The following is a 19,961-nucleotide window of genomic DNA, read 5'->3' on the forward strand; positions in this document are numbered from 1 at the left end:
GGCCTTAAGGCATAAGATGAGACCAAAGGGGTAAAACATAGATCATTAACTACTTTGTACAGGCAAATTCCCGTTAAAATGGACTCCACTTCTTTGTAACTGGGAAGAATTTACCCTCCTAGGTTATTCCATTATTTGGCCATTCAACCTCAGTATAAGTAAAGAATTAGAGTTGTTTTTTTTAGATCTACCGCCCACGTGGTTTATTAATTCTAGTGGCCAAGTCCGCCCTTTTCTGCTGGCGTTATGATTATGTAATATAAACATGGCACCTGGGCTTATTACATAACTCCCAAACTGCCACCTGGGTACCTCCAGGGCTGGGCAAGACCCTCAGTTCTTTACAACCCCCCCCCGTTAATTCGAAGGATTTGCTCTTCGACGATCCTTACATTTTTAACGGGGGTTGGACTTTATTCGCATGGTTTAGTGTAAACCCACTATAATAGCCGAGCCGGACATGCTGCATTGTGATTCGATGTATGAAATGGCTTAGCGCGGGGGACCCATGCAGGCGCCAGCTGAAAGCCAAAGGCGACCTCGATGAGACGTACGTACATACGGAATACGGAGTACGGAGTACATTTGTCATGATCGACAGCACATGGCTGTTTTCTCCGGGCGTTAATCAACTCCAATAATTCGGCATTGGTTAAACCTTGGAACATTCCATGAGAATGGGATCTATCCTAATAGGAACAAAGAAAATGCTAAACGGTGGCGTGTAAAAGGTAAGCTGAGTGGAGTCTAAGGCTGGCTGGCCTGAAATTATCCACATTTTTCCTGTCTATAGAGTACTTTGTATACTGGTCAAGACTACGGAGTACGGAGATGAGGCAAAGACATTCTTCAAATGTTTTTCTTTCGAATCTTTCTGTCTTGTATTTTTGTATTCGGTTTGGCTTTTCGATCTATCATGTCTGATTTGCCACTTTAGAAACCCCGGTTCTCGGGTTCGGTATTTTGAAATTTTTTTTCTTCTCACATGTACGGCAGAAGCCCTATCTTGCAGATATATCCCGGTGCTTCAGGGATCACCTTCGATCATCACCCACCCCCCCCCTTCCCCACCCATAGCCTATTTAGGATATACAACTCTGTAATATTCGATCTCTAGCTCTTATATATGAACTAAAAAAGCCCGCCCCCTGCACACCGTCCCACTAGTTCCTTCTACTCGCCGCTTGTCTCCTCTCCGCCAAGTCCGCTCATAGTCTCGATTCAATACTCGTATCTTTGACTCGCTAAAATCCTTCTCATCTAGCCTAGATTCACTTCCCCACACGCCCAGTCTTAAGTTGAGCTGTTTCCCCCCCGTTCTACAGGGGAGGCAGTTTCAACTTAATCTTTCGCGAGTGGTGGACGCTATCCAACCACCCAAAACCAAGTTATGCACACTGCAGAACAAACATACAACTGTCTGTCTCGTGAGCTCCTGCAGTCAACTGCAGGGTTCTTTTTACCCGTGACCACCCTGGTCAGCTTTTCTCTTCTCGGTCTCATCTTCATCCACCGGTATATCAAATATCGTCGTCGGAGACAAACAAACATCATTCCTACATCTGGATTCAACCAAGAGAAAGTCCAAGACTTCTGGCTCCAGTCTATCATGGAGAAAGGAAATATCGTCCCATCGGCCTCGCGCCCTCCATCTGCTTGCGATATCCTGCAACCTTTATCGCATACCTGCCTCCTGCCAAGCAGTGGAGCCCTCGCGGCGCAGGCTAGAGAGCAGCAAAGTGGGAGATTAGCGGCGACAGCGAGTAGTCCTACATCTTTAGAGGCTTCTTCTGATGCGGGCGAAGAGGTGCAAAAGCGCAACGAAACGATCCAGCAAATGTGCGATGAGGATGATGAGGGAGTGCGGAGTTGGAAGCGCGTTGTTGTGGAGTATAGGTAGTTGGACGCCTGTTTTACAGGTTTATTCATTCCCTTCATTTATCGGAATTGGGGGTCTTCTTTTTTTTGTTTTTTTGCTGTCTCGGCCTGGGGTTATTTGATTCTGTTATGGTTTTTTTTTTTTTTGTTGTCTTTTGTTATGCCATTTTTTACGCCTTTCTTTCTTATTCCCTCCCTTTATGTGGGTCTTCACGTTTTCACGAATAATGTCTTTCCTTAGAAAAGCGTGGGCTTGGGTCATCTGTTTATTGCTCTGGGAGGCAGATACGTTTATCTTGCTGAGCACATGTTCAGCAATGCATATGAATATGACGAGTATTATGGTTATGATATATATTGCAAGGTCCAACCCGGCAATTATCTGCTGTTGTAGTTTGAAGAATATCTTCAAAATTCCTGGCCTTTGGTATAAATATTGAATTATACATGATCAACTGGCTATATAAATCACAAGGTAACGCCATGACTCCATCGCAAGTGAGACCGTTTTGTCGAGACATGTCATCCTGCAAGCTCGACATTTCTGCAGAAAACCCCATGCGGTCAAGCCTGATGATTAAGCTCTTATCCCGTTGGAGAAACCTGCATGGCCCTGCTGACTTCCCTTAAAATATACACCTGCAGAAACCTGATCCAGTCTAGGTCTAGGCCTTGATGGAACCGACTCAAGCATCGTTGATACGCTCGATGAGGAACCACGAGAAAGCTCAAATGAACTATTCGGTGCGGCCCGACTTGTTTTCGGTATCCGGTAAAATAGTGCGTTGTTGAAGTGTGATGCTTGATGTAGTAATTCTTCAATCCTTCTTCCCTGACGCATGCCGTCTTGTTCGATGCGATCGGTGGCGGACCTAGAATACATGAGCGACAGGAGGTCTAAGTGGTGATTACATACACGACGTACCATATGAGTGTATTTAGGAGAAGATTGATGGAACCAAGATGCGACTCGAGCTTCCGTCAGTATTGGCTCAAAGACTAGCCCCGGAGATCCCACAGGATTCGCCGCCATTGTGTTTTGACTTGAATAGTGAATTGCCAGGAGTGCAGAAACTTGACTTTGTGCCCACCATGCAATATCAATGAAGGCGTGGTAACTGTTGCTCGGTATTTATCTGTGGCGCTTTCGAGGTGCCCAAGGGTTTAGAGACACGAGCGGACCATAAGCCCTAATTGTTGCGAAACATCGGTAGCATCATGGACGAGAGTATTGAAGTTTCGGGACGATATAACCAACGAAGCTTTTTGCAACTGACTCAAGGAGCAATTCAAGCCGAATAAAACACCTTCAAGTTCTCGTAGATCGCGTGGTGTATTCTTTCGACCTGTGGTCGCGGCAGTAAATAACCGATAGGTAATTTGGCTGCAGAGAACAATGTCTCCAATAGAGAAACCAAATGACATTGTAATCGTCAAGTGATGTGTAAAAGAAGAAAATCAATAGCCAATAAATCGAATTGGAGACAGTAATATGAATCGGAAGGGTATTATAGGATAGGCAATCCAAGTATCAGATAACTAGGGAGTTCTAGGCTTCTCGTCACACTTGTGACAATATACCATATATTGCTATCTAGAGATCCATAGAACATGCAGGCATAAAATATAAATACTATAAAGTTTGTACTTCGTATATGATGTACTTTTAGCCTAGTGGCGGAGTAGATAGCCTCGTACACAGCCCCGCAATTGTGGACGGGGACCACGCCTTGGTGGCATCCTCCAATTATCGATCATCTAGTATTTTTTTTAATTATATTTCGCGCTCTGTTTGTGCTTCGAGCAATCCACTTATACATATGAGCCTGCTATTTCCCCACACTTGTTATTCCATGCATATTTCCCAATATATCTCATCCGTCCGGCTTCCTCTGCCGAAAGAAATCCTTTGATTCGGACTATGTTGTCACTTGCGCCTGGGAATATTCTTCAAGGCACCTATTGGAGCTATCACATTCTCAACCTTGTCAATGGAGATAACACGCACATCTCTAGTCTCTTCGAAGCCGAGGTTATACCACCTGAGAAGTCTCACAACACCCCTAAATTCCCCCAATGGTCCGTTATATTTTCTATAAATGATATATATCTAGGGCTATAAGGTTAATCTTACCGTACAAGCCTTTACCCAAGAAGTTTCACCAAACAACATGATTGCTATTAGCTTCATGCTTATCATCTTCCTAGTGTCGCTTCCTCTCAGTGCTTCCGGAAAATGTAGGACGTGATCGACGACAGCACTATCGCCTTAGAATAACTAGATACCACTCTTGAGGAGTTCAAATACCAGCCCAATATTTTAGGGACCCACTCACTTATTGTTGCAGCTCTAAGAGCAGCGCTAAATAGCTGTGTTGTTCTGGGAGACTCTAACTATGTGAACAAAGGAAAAGTACCTACCCTTAACATTGGAACCTCGAAAGAGTGAGTATTTACTAACTACCCTAGATTATAAACCAGTAATATCCTATCTCCTGGGATTGGAACTGAATATATTACCGTTAAAATTGGAGACTGAGGACTGGGCAAGCAGGTAATAGTAGACGGGACATACTTCTATGTACTCCTTAGTTAGATGAATTGTTATATGAATTGTAGTTAAAGTCCAGGCGATCCACTTGTTCCCCACCCGTGGACCTGTGCCAATGCTGAGTCATCTCGAAACCGCCCTCTACATCGATGCCACATCTTCAATCTACAAACAGCTCTCTTTTCCAATCCCCAGTCACAGCCATGGCCGTAACCGCATTCCCCACTGAAGGTTCTCCAGATCTCGCCCTTCTCAATGTCGCCCGCCTATTCACCAGACTCGAGCACAATCTCCTCTCCCCGGGGACAGACCGGCGCTCATTCCAACAATCAGAATACCAGCGTATGCGCGTGAACAAGGTAAGCATTTACTCCACCCTCCCAAGGCTTTACTTTCAAAGGGCATACTTCCAAAGGACAAATATATAAGAACCTCAAGTTTAACCAATGCCACAGAATGTTGAATACGCCCGCTCACTCCTCACCCAACTCGAGCGCTCCCTCCCACAAATAAAACCCCTCGACCGCAAACACGAAGCACAATCCGAGATCACGCGCGACAAACAGCTCTTGAAGCGTATACAGACCATTCTCGACGAAGAAGACGCTAAAGCCGAAGCAAAGGAAGATGAAGAGGATGAGACCGACGACATCGATGACGAATGGAAGGAGCTGTTCTCCAAGCCCGTCGCCGAGAAAGCTATCTCACCAGTATCCCAACCGAAAGACCAGCAGACACCGACGCAACCATCAGATTCGCAACGAGAAGTAAAGGAAACGAACGAAGCGCAGCAAACCATTACATCCACAACAGCCACTACAACAACACCAACACCCACACCCTCATCAACAAACCCACCAGCGCTCCCAACCCTCCGAAACCGCCACACAGCCCACCCCGCGCCGCCATCATCCACTGAAAAAGCAGCTGCGACGGGAAGCAATACGAACAAGCTTTCTGAAACAGAAGCTGAACTGAGCACCCACAGAATGGAACAGGAAGATCTTACTAGCTCGCTTCTAACGCTCGCTTCGCAATTGAAGTCCTCCTCGCAGAGCTTCCAGGCGACGCTGGAGGGGGAGAAGTCTGCTTTGGATCGCGCGGTGTCGGGTATCGATCGTACGAGTACCACGATGGAAGCGGCGGGGAAGAGAATGGGGATGTTGCGCAAGATGACGGAGGGGAAGGGGCTGTGGGGGCGGATGATGCTGTATGCGTGGATTTTCGGATTATGGGTTGTTGCTATTCTGATTGTTTACGTTGGGCCGAAATTGAGGTTTTGAGAGGCTGTCATAGGATGCCGCTCTCTTAATACTTTCTGTCTGTGATAGTTGATTCTATCTTTATGCGTCAATACCCATGTTTCGCGCTGCATAGATTAACTGTCTATAACTCTCTACAAATCACAAGGTTATTATCGATATCTACAACTGGGAGCATACGAATATAATACACATCGAGGGTATAGAAACAGTATGGAATTAAGAGTCAGAACCTTGAGAGTCAATCCTTGAACTCTGAAATAACCCAACGACCGACCTGGCATGACACATGAGAAGGAAACATTCAAATCCGCGGATCCTGCCATTTCCCCGTGCCCAATGCCCAAATGGACGCTCTTGGCTTCCAACGGACGCAAGACCAAGGAAAATGCTGGGGGAGACGATATGGTTACATACATAAACAAGAAATGGGGGGAGAGAGATGATAGGATATCCAGCATTCAAATCAGAAGGGTAAAAAAAATTGTGAAAGGAGATAGGAAAAGAGAAAAAAGAAGGGAGGGAAACACTCCTTGTTTTCTGCAGTGGATATCAGGAGTGACAAAAGAAAAACACAAAACCGGCTAGAGATCGTGTCAATGGCGGGGAAAATTAGAACATGAGCAAATGGAGAATAGAAAAAAAAAAAACGAAACGCAAAAGAGAATCAACGCCGGGATCTTGAAACGAGGCTTTTCGACCAGATCCGATCAGCCCCGGTTAATAAAAACATGCGATCTAGGTTCCACACACTTCGTCACCAAACGATAGGTTCATTAGATCAAACCGCAGAGACGGAGGTTCTCTTGGATGATGATATCTGTGAAATGTTAGACAAGTGTTGTGCACGAAGGATGGGATGGCTAAGCTTACCGTTCACTGCTGCCATCACGAATCTAATCTGGGTGGTATCAGTAGCGCAGGTGAAGTGCGTGTAGATCTGCTTTTGTTCGGCCTGGTTCAGGGAAACGAATCGGTTGAGGATGTAGTCGCAAGCCGCGGCGTAGTCGGCACCGCCCTCATAATCGGGGAAGTAGTTCTTCATCGGGCTGACGGGGAGCTTCTCCTTGAAGCGATCGATCTTGTTGAGGAAGAGAATGATCGAGGTCTTGACGAACCATCGGGAGTTGCAGATAGAGTCGAACAGAGTCAAGGCTTCTTGCATACGGTTGACAGTCTCGTCTTCGAAGAGCAGCTGATCGTACTCAGAGATGGCAACGAGGAACAGAATGGTGGTGACGTTCTCGAAGCAGTGAATCCACTTCTTGCGCTCGGATCGTTGACCACCAACGTCGAACATGCGGTATGTAAGGTCACCAATAATGAATGTGGTCTCGGTGATACCGGTAGTCTTGACACGGGAACGGAGGACATCCTGGTCGGTGGGGAGGTAGTCGGGCTGGGCAATGCGCTCAATAGAATCGAAGTAGCTAAGAGGAAACAGGTTAGTTGCATCGCAATGCGACAGACGAGCGGTCACTACTCACTACTTGGCAGAGTCGTTCAGCTGATATTCGCGGGAGCGCTTGAAGCACTCCTGAACACCAGTATCGCGCCAAAGTTGGCCAATGGCGTTTCCAACCTCGGGGGGGATGCTGTCACCCTCGATCTGAGCGGGCTGCATGAAGATGGTCTGCACGTGGTACTCGTGGCGCGCATCCTCCAGGGGAAGTTCGAGCGATTCCATGGCCTCGAGAATGACCCGCATCGACTGGACGGTGTTGCTGTAGATGATTTCCTTGAATGATTCACGCTCGTCGCGGGAGTATCCACCCTCGTGGATAAGCTTCATCTGCTTCAGGATCGTGGACTTGCCCGACTCTCCGGCTCCTGTATTCCAAGTCAGCCATCCGCCGGTATTTCCATCAGGGGTCACCAAATCATACCGAGGAGCAACATCTTGATCTCATTTCTTTGCATCATTTTGTCGCGCTTGAGCTGGTTCTCAATCTCCTCGTTCCGCGCCTTCCCCTCCTTATCCTCGGTACTCATTCCGCAACCCATCTTGACGGGATTAAGTCGCAATTAACGGTGTAAAAGTGGATGAGAAAGGGTTCTTCGTGGAGGAATATTCGGAAGTCTGTTACAGGGGCTGTCCAAGTCGGATCATCTGTCAGCAAGCTGGAATAATTTCATCCGAGGAAATATTGCATTGATGGGCTCGAGGGGGGCGTTGCATAGGTGGTACAAGCATCGCTGAGCAGAGGCAGACGGCGTTTCAGAATTGGTGTAAGCATCCCCATGCAAGGAGTCGGCACCGAATTTAACAGCAAATAAACCAATTGACAAATCCAAGGGGAAAAAAAGGGTACCCACCTGAACGTGCTTTTGCAGTGCAAAAACGAAGGACAAACCAGCGAAAATGACAAAAAATGAAAGAAACGAAAAGAAAGGAAGAATCAGAAGAATTCGAATAGAATCCAATCTGGGCAAAGAAGAGAGAGAAGAGAGAGATACAACTGAAAGGTAAGGGGCAAGACTGAGGGGGAAATTGGGAAAGTTTCAGCAGAGAAAGGGGATACGGTGATATTACCACATCGATTCACCAGACAATGGCGGGTGATTAGGGAAACTGCCTGCTTACTGGATCTTGCGTATTGATTACACCAAATACCGAATACAAAACAATACCACCCGGCAGATGGAGTCAGCTGATTGGGCGGTGTGGGGACTTGAACAGGGGCCCATTCAGCCCCTTTTGCTTTTTTTTTTTTTTTTGCTATTGTATTGGCTGGTTTGTGGTATTCTATTGCCATTGCATCGGTACAGATTCTAGTTTCAAGTATTTATACTCCGTATACAAATGCATCTATGGAACATTCTGATTCAGACAGTCAGCCCTTCATATGTATACTGCAGAATAGACCATACATAAATACTTCGTATGTATACAACATAAAGATGTCGGTGGACTCCTGGAGGCGTGCAGATCTTGTGGAGAGGAAAACTAGCATATCAAACCGCAACGCGAATCACATTTGAAGATCCAATGTTGGAAACAACAGCAACGTTGGAAGTAATCGTAGCTCCTTTAGGAGTATGGGTAGGGAACCCCTGACAAAACCAACTATGTACTCCGTACAACATCCAATATGTCGTACAGTTTACTCCCCACATGGACGTTCCATAAAGTCTGACGTCTGACCTGACCTCAGCAGTACCTCGTCTCGGATGATTTCAGTCTGAGGAAGACAAAGAAACAAAGCAAAAAGCCAGTGCTCCTACCCAATCAGACTAGTATGCGCCTCATTCCATGCATCCATGTCTGGTTCTTTGAGACTTCCTTGAAACTTCCTTGAAACTTCTTTGAGTTACAATAGTACGGATAACCCGACAGGTTCCTGACACAGTCGGCACATCCGTGGATCCTCCGTTTTATACCCAGTGGAGCCCATAGTCCATCTAAGCGAGCGACTACTATGCGAGAATGGCGAGACACTGACTGTCACATCTTGAATGTTAGTACTCATTACCTCTATTCCGTGGTAGATCCAACAAGACTACTCCGTGTATTAAGTGATTCAAAAGAAGATCGGTCAACACAGGCCAATGTCGACATCGGTGAAAAAAAAAAGTGCAAGATAGCGGATTTCCTCTTTCCAGTCGTGTCCCAAGGTTGTCCCCTGAAGTTCTACACTAAATGACCCACTGGCTAGTGCCTCTAGCCGTTTTCTGCGGCCAATTTGTGTGAGACGATACTGGACTCCACTATTGCCTCGTGGCAATGGAGACTATTGAAGTCCGCGGCTCTAGTTTGGCGTCTAAATGCGAGCCCTGAACTCTGAATTTGGTAGTCTGGAAGTTTCCCTGGGTCGAAAGTCCCAAGTGGATGGTACTATGTATGTGTGATTACTAACCCATCTAAATATACCTATTACCACTCCATACAAGAATAAATTACCTGAAGCTCCAGGGTTGGATGATTGTGACAAACTGCGTAGATCATTTCCAAAGGTTTATCCACACCCATCTGGCCCATTAAATCGTGGATTGATTCATAGTTAATATACTCCGTAATCATATAACATATTATTATATTCATTCCCATCTACACACCTACTCTCGATGTCTGTTCTAATATTCCAACCCACAATATGAATCCCAATGGGGCGAAAATCTTGGTTCCAGCGATCGGGGCAAAAAAATAAACCTTGCAAGACCCAAGGAACCCGATCGATCTGATTTTTACGGGTATTCCCCACCTTAAGAAGGTACACACCCTTCCCTTTCCCCATTCTTATCATCGCAATCATGTCGCACGAAATGTCCCACATGGGCCCTCGGGGTATGTAATGTGTCAATTCTGTCATGGCCATTACCAATCGCTAACAACACTAGCCTTCAACCACGACAACAGCAGCGACGCCGAGGCGGAGTACGATCGGCTCCGCGACCTCGCGCGCCAGGAAGCCTCCAAGCGCGGACAATGTTTCAGCCGGGTATGCGACCACCTAATTCCAATCGCTCGGTTATAATCGCAATTGCAAGCGCTTTTCTAGTAATTCCAGCAACGCTAACACTCTCGCCAGTCCAAGGAGGCCTACTCGAGCGGCGATGGCGCCGCCGCCAAGCAGCTCTCCGAGGAGGGAAAGGCACACGGCCGCAAGATGGAGGAGTATAACAGACAAGCGTCTGAGTTTATCTTCCGCGAGAACAATGCCAACGGGCGCGTCGAGGCAGACACCATTGATCTGCACGGGCAGTTCGTTGAGGAGGCTGAGGAGATCCTGGAAGAGCGGATCAAGTATGCCAAGGCGCATGGGCAGAATCACCTTCATGTGTAAGTGGTAGAATAAATCGCTGGGAGAGGATTGTGCGCTGGACTCAACGCGACTAACACAGCTTCGCGCCATAGTATCGTCGGCAAGGGAAACCACTCCGCGAACCACATCCAGAAAATCAAGCCCCGCGTCGAGCAGGTGTGCCGTGAGTTGGGGCTGCAGTATGCCACTGAGGAGAACGCTGGTCGCATCTACGTGAACTTGACTGGTGGTGAGGCTGTTATGCCTCCCTCGTCCGGTCACCAGGGCGGCTCATCTGGGTACCCTGGACACCAACAGGGACACCAGCAAGGACACCAGCAGCAACAGCATGGACAGCAACAAGGACAACAACAGCCGGACGAGCTGGAGGAGCTTGCCAAGAAGCTTCTGCCCAAGGTTCTGCGCAAGCTCGAGAAGGCTTGCTGTGTGGTTATGTGAGCTTGTATTTTTGGTGTTTGGGACATATACATAGATGCATAGCTGTGTTTGTGGACAGATCTTGGTTGTCCGATGTTGGTGACATTTTGCGCTTTGAGTTTCTCGTTTCTAGACCATCTATCATCCACATACGACCTTGAGTTTGGGTTCAGTCCCGACACAACTCATGATGACAAGGATGTGGTTATACCCTTATATGAACATGAGCATTGCTTCTGATGGAGCTACCATTTACTTTCATGCTATTGAGTACTTTGCGCTCCGGGCGCATATAAACGTAAATCATATCATCGTGAACGCTCGTAGCTACATAACCAACTTTGAAAACAACATAACTGGAACTGGGTATATCCAACAAATACACGACCTCCACAAAATCATACCAAAAGAACAAATAAACAGCTAGCGTGCATTGGGATCCGACAGCGTCGACTCCACGATCTTTTCCACAATAGCACGCACCATCTGCCCATCGCCAGATCCATTGATCTTCGGCGTAGCATCGATCTTCTCAATTAATGCAAACGCCTGATCTCGCAGATCCGCAACAACTCGACTGGTGTGCGCAAAGCTGCCCGTATTCTTCATGTACTGCACGGCATAGCGCTTAACCTCCGCTTCCTTGGTATTTTGCTTCAGAATATTAATCAGCTGGCGATTAGACGGGTTCGAGCGAATGCTATGAATGATCGGGAAGGAGAATTTCCCCTCGGTGAGATCCTCGCAGAATCCCTTGTTTTCCGTGTACACCGTGTTCGACAGGTTGAGGTAATCGTCGCAGATCTGGAAAATCAAGCCCATGACATTGACCAAGGCAACGCAGTCCTTGCCTGTTGTACTCTCGGCCTGCATGAGCTTCACCGCGAGGCGGAAGAGCCCGCCCGTTTTATTTCCGACCATTTCCAGGTACTCGTCTTCCGTCGGACAAGTCAGCGTGTCGCGCCAGAAAAGGTCCATTCCCTGGCCACGGTGCAGGTTCAGCATCTCTTGTACGTAGATATCGATTGCGGTTGGGTTTTTGAGCTGCTGTAGTTCTTGCAGGGCGAGGAAATATACGTAGTTTGCGGAGTTGATTGTCTGCGCTGTTCCGAAGATGTTGTGTGCAACGGGAATGCCCCGGCGGAGGACGGAGTTGTCTTCGACATCATCGATTCTGGGACGCACGCGGTCAGCATCAGCATATGGAGTGGGAGAAAGGAGGGAGGCGGTGTGGAGGGTGCAAACTCACAACAGCGACGATGTATGCAGCATCGTTACAACTTTGGTGATGACCGCCAGGCTCGCCGGCGGGACCTGCAGCCAAGCGTTAAAGGCGTGTATCAGTTGTCGCCGAATATCTTTCCCTGGTTGCTCGTGCACGTAGTCGTATGGACCCATAAGGATCTTATCATTATTTGATGACCATGTTCCATCCTTGTACTTGGTGCCGTCCACACTGGACTTGTTGCGGCGATGTCCGGTTCTCGTCGGCTCTTCACCTGTCACCGACAGGTTGCGTCGGTGAGAAGGGCTCCCGGTGCCATTTGTTGCATTAGCTGAGCTTGTCCGAGGAGGAACAGGGCTTGGTGGTTGGAAGGGTGGTGAGCTCATGATTGTGGATGGGGGGATGGAGGGGTTCGGTAGGCGGCAGAAAGACGTGTGGAGCTAAGGACCTCCGGAGCTACGTGTAAGTCCGGAGTTACGCGATATGTATAGATAGATGACATCAGCGGCACTTTTACAACCTTGGAAGATATATTCGTACGTGTACAATGACACTATATCATGTTGTAAAAGGTATCATTCAAGTTATCATGATATACTCCGTACATAGTATAGTATGGAGGTATGACGCCTGGACTTGGGATCCATGGATACCGAGGTCCATGACTAATCGGAGGCTGAGCCACCTGACACCTGACACCTGGCAGGGATAATAGAGGATTGACAAATGAGATAGGTCAATTTGATTAGCAAAAGGGAATATGATGTTATGATAGGTCATGGGGGGAGGTAGGGATTAACAAATGAATTGTTCAATAATTCGATATCAGATACAAAGGGTTCACTATAGCAACGGAGTACTATGTAGGGTGAAAAAGAGGTCAACATACGGTGTAGACTATTATATATATGTATTTAGGGCTTCTACACTACTATGTTGTACTATAATTAACATTAAAGCTGAACCTGATTAACGCCAGGGGTCGATCTAAGGTCGAGCTAAGAGTTCTCTAATGTGATGAGTTCCCTGGTTATTGGCCAGTTGCCTGGGGCAACCGCCCTTTATTTACTACGAAACCTTGGAAGGGCCCAACTGACCTCATCCACCCAACCCGAACAACACACGGACAACACGGACCTTCTCCACTTTCTTTTTTGACCTTTGGTTTTAAAGAATGTTCACTGCTTTTCTTTTTTTCGAGTTGAATAGCTCACTTTTTCACATCTGATTTATCAATGGAGGCTCTATTAGCCCATTCGTTCGATTACCTCTCCTCATACGAGCCCAGCAAGATCCGCAAAGGATTACGCCAGGTCGAGGGACTACTGGCACAGATATGTCTATCCAAACCTAAGCCCGTCTTGGACCGGAGATCACGCTCCCCCGATACCCAGCCCGTGCCAAAGACCTTGTCAGAGTTGCGAGATGATCCGGCCTTTCGGGAATTTTCCAAATTGCAGGAAAGCTTTCAATGGAATAGTATGTCTCGGAAATTTCTATTGCAACTGGGGTCTGCGCGCTAACAGTATCCTTCAGTTGCGATGCGCCTAGTATCCTGCCTCGAACACCTTCTGGGGCGAGGAAGTAACGGCACAAACGACATGCTGATCGTCTGCACACTGGATCTAATCCAAGGCGCCCTCCTCCTCCATCGCGGCTCGCGCACCCTCTTCGCCCGCGAAATTTACATGAACCTCCTCCTCGACCTCCTCGACCCGATCAACTGCCCAGCCGTGCAATCAGCCACCCTTCTCACACTCGTCACTGCCCTACTGGACTGCCCGTCAAACACACGCACATTCGAGGACCTCGATGGCCTCCTCACCGTCACATCACTCTTCAAGCAGCGCGCCACCTCCCGCGAAGTCAAGCTCAAACTCGTCGAATTCCTCTACTTCTATCTGATGCCCGAGGCCATGACCCCGGCACCGATGTCTCCCCCGCCAGGTCTGCAGCGCAGCCCCAGCAAACTCTCCTCTGCCCCGTTCTCGCGCAGTGCGCACTCCGCCGCGGCAAATGCTGCGAGTAAAACGAACCGGGATACCCGTACGACGGACGAGAAGCAGGCTCTTCTGGGGAGGTATCTCAATAACGTCGAGGACCTCGTAGAGGACCTGAAGGAAACGGCTCCGTTCGGAGCGACGGTTTACTGAATGACTTGACTAGCGATGATTGACTAGCGATGATTGACTCACTCACTGTTCGATGACCAGATATGCGCGATGTCCGCTGCGATTATTTGGCTTTTTTCTCTTTCCTTTCCTCTCCCCCCTTTTTCTATCTTCCCTTCTCCTGACCTCTTTTCCTCTTCTTCACGAGCGTTTGACTTATGTTCCGTCCGGTACGGCAATTATGCGATTCCCTGGACTGATGTCTCGCCCTCTTTTGGCCTGTCTTTTGAGCTCTCTTTATCTTTTATTCCAATCCTGGAACTTTGTCAACCTATCTAGTGCGCCCTTTCCCCGGGCTTTGTTTCATTATCGTTTTCCTTATGTCTCTTTAATGGTGACATGAATGTGTACGATTCTTCTCTGTGACCAAACCAGCTGTCATATATCCCTGATGATCACCAACATTTCTTTGTAATGCTACTTCCCAGTATAGGCTTAGCCTTCGTAGACTCGGTTTTTTAAGGCTATCAGCTTTCTCGGTTATTCTCGGTGTGATATCTCTATATGATCTAGATCAGAATTTATATAAATGAGTCACAGTTCAGGTATGAGTCAATGCAGTGCAGACTCTGTTATATACTTCAAGTTCGACGTTCAAAGTGGAGAAAAGTCTAGTATTAGCGTGGAACACGAGTTCTATATATCCCCGCACACCCACTGAAATCTAGAGTCGTTCCATGGTACAATCACCTCCTCCCAAAATGGCGACAATCCAGGAATTGTTGGCTACAAAGGCTTCTGGACCTTCACAACAAACGCAATATATTGACACGGTAGAAGCATACGATAAATGGGCAGAGGTGAGTGTCTATATTCCATTTCATATTTCTCATCCATCACATAGATCTTACCTATTATAATCTAGTTATACCGTGGCACAATGTAACCAACACAGGCTGTTCATATAACCATTTAACTTATATATACCATATGCTATATGCTATATACCTAAACTAACATAAAACAGGTGTACGATACAGATGGCAACTTCCTCCAACGCCTCGACACAATCGAAATGCGCACTCTACTACCCCAATTCATCGACAGGGTAAGCAAGCGCTTCCAACCAAGCCCACCAGAGACAGAGACCAAGGAAATCCGCCCTAGCCTAGTAGACCTAGGCTGCGGCACCGGCCGCAACACAATCCAACTTCTTTCCACGCTAAGCACGGCCAACAAAGCCACTTCCTTCTCTGTAATCGGACTGGATGCCTCACGCGGGATGCTAGACGTAGCGCGGACTGCGACACGTGAGTTTGCGACTAAAAGCGCAGTGCAGACGGATCTTGAGCTTGGTATTCTTGACCTCCTTCAACCCGAGCTATCAAAGACACAACTTCCGTGTTCGTTGAAGGGATCCGGTGCTGTTGGTGTGATATCTACGCTGGTTCTGGAACATATCCCGCTAGAGCGGTTTTTGCTGCTGCTGCGGGGATTATGAGGTCCGGTGCATATTTGCTTGTCACGAATATGCATGCTGAGATGGGGATGAGGAGTCAGGCGGGGTTTACGGATGAGAGGGGGGTTAAGGTTCGGCCTACGAGTTATTGTCATGCTATTCCTGATGTTTTGGATGCTGCTGCTCAGGCTGGGTTTGAGGTTGAGGAGATTGTTGGTGCGGGTGCGGATGGAGTGGTTGTTAGGGGGTTAATGAGGAATTGGGGGATGTTTTGGGGGCGAGGGCGAAGAAGTGGATTGGGGTTAGGGTTTGGTTTGGGGTTTGTTTTGTTAAGAGGTAAAACAGGAGAGATATTATTTTTTTATCTAAATAATGAGACCGCATCCAACGCCATGGTTTGTTGTTATACATTCAGAAGAATTTCAGTAGTCTGTCGCGGTGTTGTACAAGATTGGGATGCTCTTTGAGCAGTTGTCCCAGCCGGTTACGTTTCCAGCCCAGGGTGTCGTCCAGGATCAATTGCGTGTAGGCGAAGACGCTGGCATCGAAGAGGCCTGGGTTTGGCCGGCCGAAGAAGTGCTCGTCTTCGCCGAGTAAGGTGGATAGTGCTTCGAATGCGTTACCTGCATCGCTTTCTAGGGCAGCGGCGTCGATGTAGCGCGATGTCTTGAGGAGCTCATCGCGCGCGGCCTGCTGAAGCTGGTGGGCCAGAGCGGCGCGCACGGCCGAGTTTGAGGTTGTGGGATTCACGTAGAGTCGGCGTGCGACGGCGTCGAAGTTCTCACTGTCTAGGTAAAGCATGTATAACTAGACACATCAGTCAGTTCCTTCGAGCCTGCGTTTCGTTTCTGATAGAATAATGTGCCTACCCAAGCGCTGCGTATCCGGTTGTCCAAAAGCGAGGCGTAAACCTCGAACCGCAGGTTCAATTGTTGTTCCTCCTCGCAGTGAACTTGTTCAATCGCCCACTTTTGGATCTTGTGTGAAGGGATTGGACGCGAGGAGTCTGCAGGTAGAGAGGGTAGGAGGAAAGGCAGGGAACCATTCGGCGATGCATGGTTGTTGGATGAAGTGATCTCAAAGTCAATCCCGACGAATTTCAAGTATGCCTAAAGCCAGGCCGATCAGTATGGTTCCGACAGGGACGGCTATACGCGTCCTTGCATGTGAGATGGCACGAACCTGCCATTTAAGACATTGAGGATTGAATGAAGGTCGCCCATGTCGTACACCAGATGCGTCGGTGAACACGTAGAGCTGGTTAACATTGTCGTGCGGTCGAAGGCGTTGAGGGATCTCGTTGGCGGGATAGGTAGTCAACGGGAACTTGTCGAAGAGGCGCTTGATGGGAGCGGGGACAGTAAAGAATGGACTAGCATTGGACTCTTCTGGAGGGCCATCGGCGCCTTTGGGTGGCATTGTGGCGGTATGAAACTTTCCAAATGTCGCCAACGTCCAAAAGTGTCCCCAAGTGCCGTCATCGAAACAATTCCGACGCGCCAAGCCCGAACAGGCAGGTATGGCCTTACCTAATACTAGCCAGGTACCGTCCTCCCCGCACCTTTTTTCCGCCTTTTTTACCGTCTTTACTTGGGAATAGCCTGAACTTGCTGTGATCTATGAACTATTCGGATCATATGGACTCGATCTCTTAGTGCTTATTTCATATCCTGTGGTGTTGGTGTTGCGATCACATCAGCCCGGTCTCTCCCGCCATCGTTGAAGAAATCTAAACCTCCACTTCGCTCCGTCTCGACTCCACCTTCCACTCTGATCTGCTCTCGCGAACGACATTCTGACAATACGGGTATACATATGGCTTAGTTTGTCGCAAAATACGAGGCGTCTGATGGTCCTAGCGGAAACGGGCGATTGCATGCGCGGGGTATCGACTAGCCGTTGGGGTTCTGCGACTCACGGTTGCGCTATTACGAATCAATCTTGCGTTTCACCTTAACTTCGACCGAATCATACATACCTTTTTGCCAATATGCCTCTTGATGAAGAAGGCGCCAAGTGGTCCTGGTAGGAATATATCGTACATTGACAATGAAACCGGGCTAAAGAGTTACACCAGTGAACCATGCATTCGAGGTCACCGATCGTCAAAATGCCAGCACTTCGATCGACTCATGATGAAAGTACCCAAAGCTGGGCGTCCTCTTGCAAAATGTCCCCACCCGAAAGGAACTTGCAGCTGCCAGAAGACATATGCCGTGATGGTCCGCATTCCGAAAGGTATACCTTTGTCACCAAACTACCACACATATGTTTGCGTTGTACTGACTTGCCCTAGGCTCATCATGCTTATGTCGTCCGCTCTATAAAGTTCCCATGGATGCCGGTGATTCAACTCAGTCACCCCCACCCTCCATGGTTTCTACATCCTCACCAGCTCCAGGAAAAGTCCAGAAGTCTGGAAGAAGACAAAGTACTATGCAAGCAGCACCCGAAAACATAGCGCGGGCATTAGAAAATATGCCAGGCAAGGTCAAGCTCGAGGATGGAGCGTCGAATTTGGTTTCCGACTTCTCTTCACAGCTCATGTCAGAGGGTTCACACACATCTCCCACTGTGTCTACGCAAAACCAAAAGGCGCCATCACCCATAGAAACCACCAGGAAAGACTCGCAGTCTCCCCAAGTATCAAGCTGCTGCTCTCAAAAGCAAAAGCAGAAGGCACCTACCCCGACTCCAGCTCCTCCTGCGGCTGCTGCTCCGGCTCAGAATGGTGGATCTTGCTGCGGAGGGTCTCGTCCTTCCACGACAAATCTAGCCATGTACCCAGAGGCCAACCAGCAGCAATTCCAACAGCCTATTGCTTGGGATGACCAGAGTTACATGCAGTTCCCCATGCCTCAAATGTCCCCATGGCAGAATTCCTCAATTCCCACGCCAGGAGACTACATGCATTCCGCTATGCACCAAGCACATCCCCAGCACCCAAGCCTCCATAATGGGTACACGGGAATGATGCTACCACAGTCTCAGCCCCAAATGTCCCAAATAGGGATGCCACTCGGTGTTACGTCGCCACCTTCCATGGCGTACTCAAACCCGATGAACGGTCTTGGAATCACGCAGCCATCTATGGGCCCGTACATGCTCAACAATCTCGAGCCTTCCTACAATGCCCCATCAGGCGGTGACTCTTGTCATGACTGTCGCTGTGGAGAAGATTGTCAGTGCCTTGGCTGCGCTGCTCATCCATTCAATACCACAACCCGGAAGCATGTCCAAGAGATGGGTGCGATCATCACCTCTAATGGCGATGACAAGAATCCGGACGCCATCAACCCTTATCAAGCCTCACCTTACCAGGGAGGCACACCCTCGACCACATTCTCTTACTTTATGCAAAACACTCCTTCAATGGACCATGGCTTCCAGCCGATTCCATTTGATGGCTACTCGGACCCAAATTCAACCCTACCCAGCGGTTACTCCTCCCCTCTGCCGGGAAACCACCATCTGAACCAGCAGTTGATGCATCCTTCGGAGTACTACACCCTGGAATACCCAGTTGGGCTACCAAGCGCCTGTTCTGATATGACGGGCAGCTGCCAATGCGGTAGCGACTGCAGCTGTGTTGGCTGTCTCACACATAGCGGCCATAATGGTCTTTCTCTGGACATCCCCGAGCACCCCATTTCTAACACAGCGGACAAACAAACTCAACCTTCACGCCATGTTCCCCATGTCCCCCACACAAATTCCGCTACGTCTCAGACCTCGCGGATCCCGGTACTAGACAACGTGTCTATACCCTGTCTGAGTCCGCGTACACTCGAGACTTCCATGATCTAGATGATCTACGGCTTGATGATTTTTTACTATTTTCTTTCTCTCCTCTTTTTTTTTTCTCCCGCCCCGTTTTTGATCTGCATGATTTATGATCTCCTATGATACCCTATCTAGAATCTCTGCTCTAGACGGCCACAGTAATAGATTGCCTGTTTGAATGTAATCTGCTGGGCTGAATGTTCCCACTATCCCAATTGTATTTTCCTTATTACCCTTTGTAGTGTTTTATGCATCCTTGCTTTTGAATGTGACTCAACTAGAACCAGGGTATGTATGTATGCACCAATACTTTCCCTGGCGGTTGGGGCTTTCCTATTTGAGCTGCCGCCGCTTTTATGAGGGCGCTCAGGCTTAGGCTCACTGAGTAGATGTCAGCACGGGCTCAGACCAGTGCTCATGCTCAGATCATTCATGTGTAGGATGACTACCTGGTTCATCCCCACAGAATAGAGCGCAAAAATAGTCTCCGGATTGAAGGCGGCATGGAATTG

General features: G+C 48.3%; 10 protein-coding genes across 10 annotated transcripts; 7 read left to right on the top strand and 3 right to left on the bottom strand.

Moving 5' to 3' along the window:
• Window positions 1-1,390: 1,390 nt before the first annotated feature.
• N7487_002406 (uncharacterized protein) lies at window positions 1,391-1,900 on the top strand (the record flags this gene model as incomplete). Its single annotated transcript, XM_056870153.1, has 1 exon — window positions 1,391-1,900. The coding sequence occupies one exon, from the start codon at window positions 1,391-1,393 to the stop codon at window positions 1,898-1,900; it is 510 nt and encodes a 169-aa protein (XP_056734937.1).
• Window positions 1,901-3,799: 1,899 nt separating this feature from the next.
• Window positions 3,800-4,417, top strand: N7487_002407 (uncharacterized protein; the record flags this gene model as incomplete). Its single annotated transcript, XM_056870154.1, has 4 exons — window positions 3,800-3,961; window positions 3,993-4,116; window positions 4,161-4,323; window positions 4,360-4,417. The coding sequence occupies 4 exons, from the start codon at window positions 3,800-3,802 to the stop codon at window positions 4,415-4,417; spliced, it is 507 nt and encodes a 168-aa protein (XP_056734938.1).
• A 215-nt stretch (window positions 4,418-4,632) lies between these two features.
• Window positions 4,633-5,712, top strand: N7487_002408 (uncharacterized protein; the record flags this gene model as incomplete). The annotated part of the gene is made up of 2 exons (XM_056870155.1): window positions 4,633-4,788; window positions 4,885-5,712. 2 exons carry the CDS (start codon window positions 4,633-4,635, stop codon window positions 5,710-5,712), a joined length of 984 nt encoding a protein of 327 aa, XP_056734939.1.
• A 618-nt stretch (window positions 5,713-6,330) lies between these two features.
• Window positions 6,331-8,138, bottom strand: gpaA (guanine nucleotide-binding protein subunit alpha gpaA). Its single transcript, XM_056870156.1, has 5 exons — window positions 8,008-8,138; window positions 7,578-7,783; window positions 7,179-7,521; window positions 6,565-7,121; window positions 6,331-6,511 (listed from the first exon to the last, which is right to left on the bottom strand). The coding sequence occupies exons 2-5, from the start codon at window positions 7,693-7,695 to the stop codon at window positions 6,468-6,470; spliced, it is 1,062 nt and encodes a 353-aa protein (XP_056734940.1). The 5' UTR covers window positions 7,696-7,783; window positions 8,008-8,138; the 3' UTR covers window positions 6,331-6,467.
• A 1,786-nt stretch (window positions 8,139-9,924) lies between these two features.
• N7487_002410 (Smr domain-containing protein) lies at window positions 9,925-10,952 on the top strand. The gene is made up of 4 exons (XM_056870157.1): window positions 9,925-9,976; window positions 10,030-10,130; window positions 10,221-10,471; window positions 10,547-10,952. Exons 1-4 carry the CDS (start codon window positions 9,943-9,945, stop codon window positions 10,890-10,892), a joined length of 732 nt encoding a protein of 243 aa, XP_056734941.1. The 5' UTR covers window positions 9,925-9,942; the 3' UTR covers window positions 10,893-10,952.
• A 342-nt stretch (window positions 10,953-11,294) lies between these two features.
• N7487_002411 (FPP/GGPP synthase family protein) lies at window positions 11,295-12,482 on the bottom strand (the record flags this gene model as incomplete). Its single annotated transcript, XM_056870158.1, has 2 exons — window positions 11,295-12,045; window positions 12,121-12,482. The coding sequence occupies 2 exons, from the start codon at window positions 12,480-12,482 to the stop codon at window positions 11,295-11,297; spliced, it is 1,113 nt and encodes a 370-aa protein (XP_056734942.1).
• An 849-nt stretch (window positions 12,483-13,331) lies between these two features.
• On the top strand, window positions 13,332-14,249 carry N7487_002412 (cell division control protein 14; the record flags this gene model as incomplete). The annotated part of the gene is made up of 2 exons (XM_056870159.1): window positions 13,332-13,575; window positions 13,633-14,249. The coding sequence occupies 2 exons, from the start codon at window positions 13,332-13,334 to the stop codon at window positions 14,247-14,249; spliced, it is 861 nt and encodes a 286-aa protein (XP_056734943.1).
• Window positions 14,250-14,968: 719 nt separating this feature from the next.
• On the top strand, window positions 14,969-15,708 carry N7487_002413 (uncharacterized protein; the record flags this gene model as incomplete). Its single annotated transcript, XM_056870160.1, has 2 exons — window positions 14,969-15,067; window positions 15,235-15,708. The coding sequence occupies 2 exons, from the start codon at window positions 14,969-14,971 to the stop codon at window positions 15,706-15,708; spliced, it is 573 nt and encodes a 190-aa protein (XP_056734944.1).
• A 369-nt stretch (window positions 15,709-16,077) lies between these two features.
• On the bottom strand, window positions 16,078-17,085 carry N7487_002414 (putative mitochondrial outer membrane protein (Sam35); the record flags this gene model as incomplete). Its single annotated transcript, XM_056870161.1, has 3 exons — window positions 16,078-16,473; window positions 16,536-16,775; window positions 16,849-17,085. The coding sequence occupies 3 exons, from the start codon at window positions 17,083-17,085 to the stop codon at window positions 16,078-16,080; spliced, it is 873 nt and encodes a 290-aa protein (XP_056734945.1).
• Window positions 17,086-17,656: 571 nt separating this feature from the next.
• N7487_002415 (copper fist DNA-binding domain-containing protein) lies at window positions 17,657-19,473 on the top strand (the record flags this gene model as incomplete). Its single annotated transcript, XM_056870162.1, has 3 exons — window positions 17,657-17,691; window positions 17,744-17,904; window positions 17,963-19,473. 3 exons carry the CDS (start codon window positions 17,657-17,659, stop codon window positions 19,471-19,473), a joined length of 1,707 nt encoding a protein of 568 aa, XP_056734946.1.
• Between the last annotated feature and the right edge of the window lie 488 nt (window positions 19,474-19,961).

The sequence above is a fragment of the Penicillium crustosum genome, assembly GCF_028827405.1.
Source record: "Penicillium crustosum strain IBT 35664 chromosome Unknown utg000001l_segment0_segment0, whole genome shotgun sequence".
In the NCBI taxonomy this organism is placed as follows: Eukaryota; Fungi; Ascomycota; class Eurotiomycetes; order Eurotiales; family Aspergillaceae; genus Penicillium; species Penicillium crustosum.

Excerpts from the sequence above, each read along its gene's own strand:
- gpaA (XM_056870156.1), bottom strand. The coding sequence starts at position 7,695 with ATGGGTTGCGGAATGAGTACCGAGGATAAGGAGGGGAAGGCGCGGAAC. Across the intron at positions 7,522-7,577 it reads GATCAAGATGTTGCTCCTCG|GAGCCGGAGAGTCGGGCAAG; the intron begins GTATGATTTGGT and ends CTTGGAATACAG. Across the intron at positions 7,122-7,178 it reads CTGAACGACTCTGCCAAGTA|CTACTTCGATTCTATTGAGC; the intron begins GTGAGTAGTGAC and ends GTTTCCTCTTAG.
- N7487_002410 (XM_056870157.1), top strand. The coding sequence starts at position 9,943 with ATGTCGCACGAAATGTCCCACATGGGCCCTCGGG. Across the intron at positions 9,977-10,029 it reads GTCCCACATGGGCCCTCGGG|CCTTCAACCACGACAACAGC; the intron begins GTATGTAATGTG and ends TAACAACACTAG. Across the intron at positions 10,472-10,546 it reads GGGCAGAATCACCTTCATGT|TATCGTCGGCAAGGGAAACC; the intron begins GTAAGTGGTAGA and ends TTCGCGCCATAG.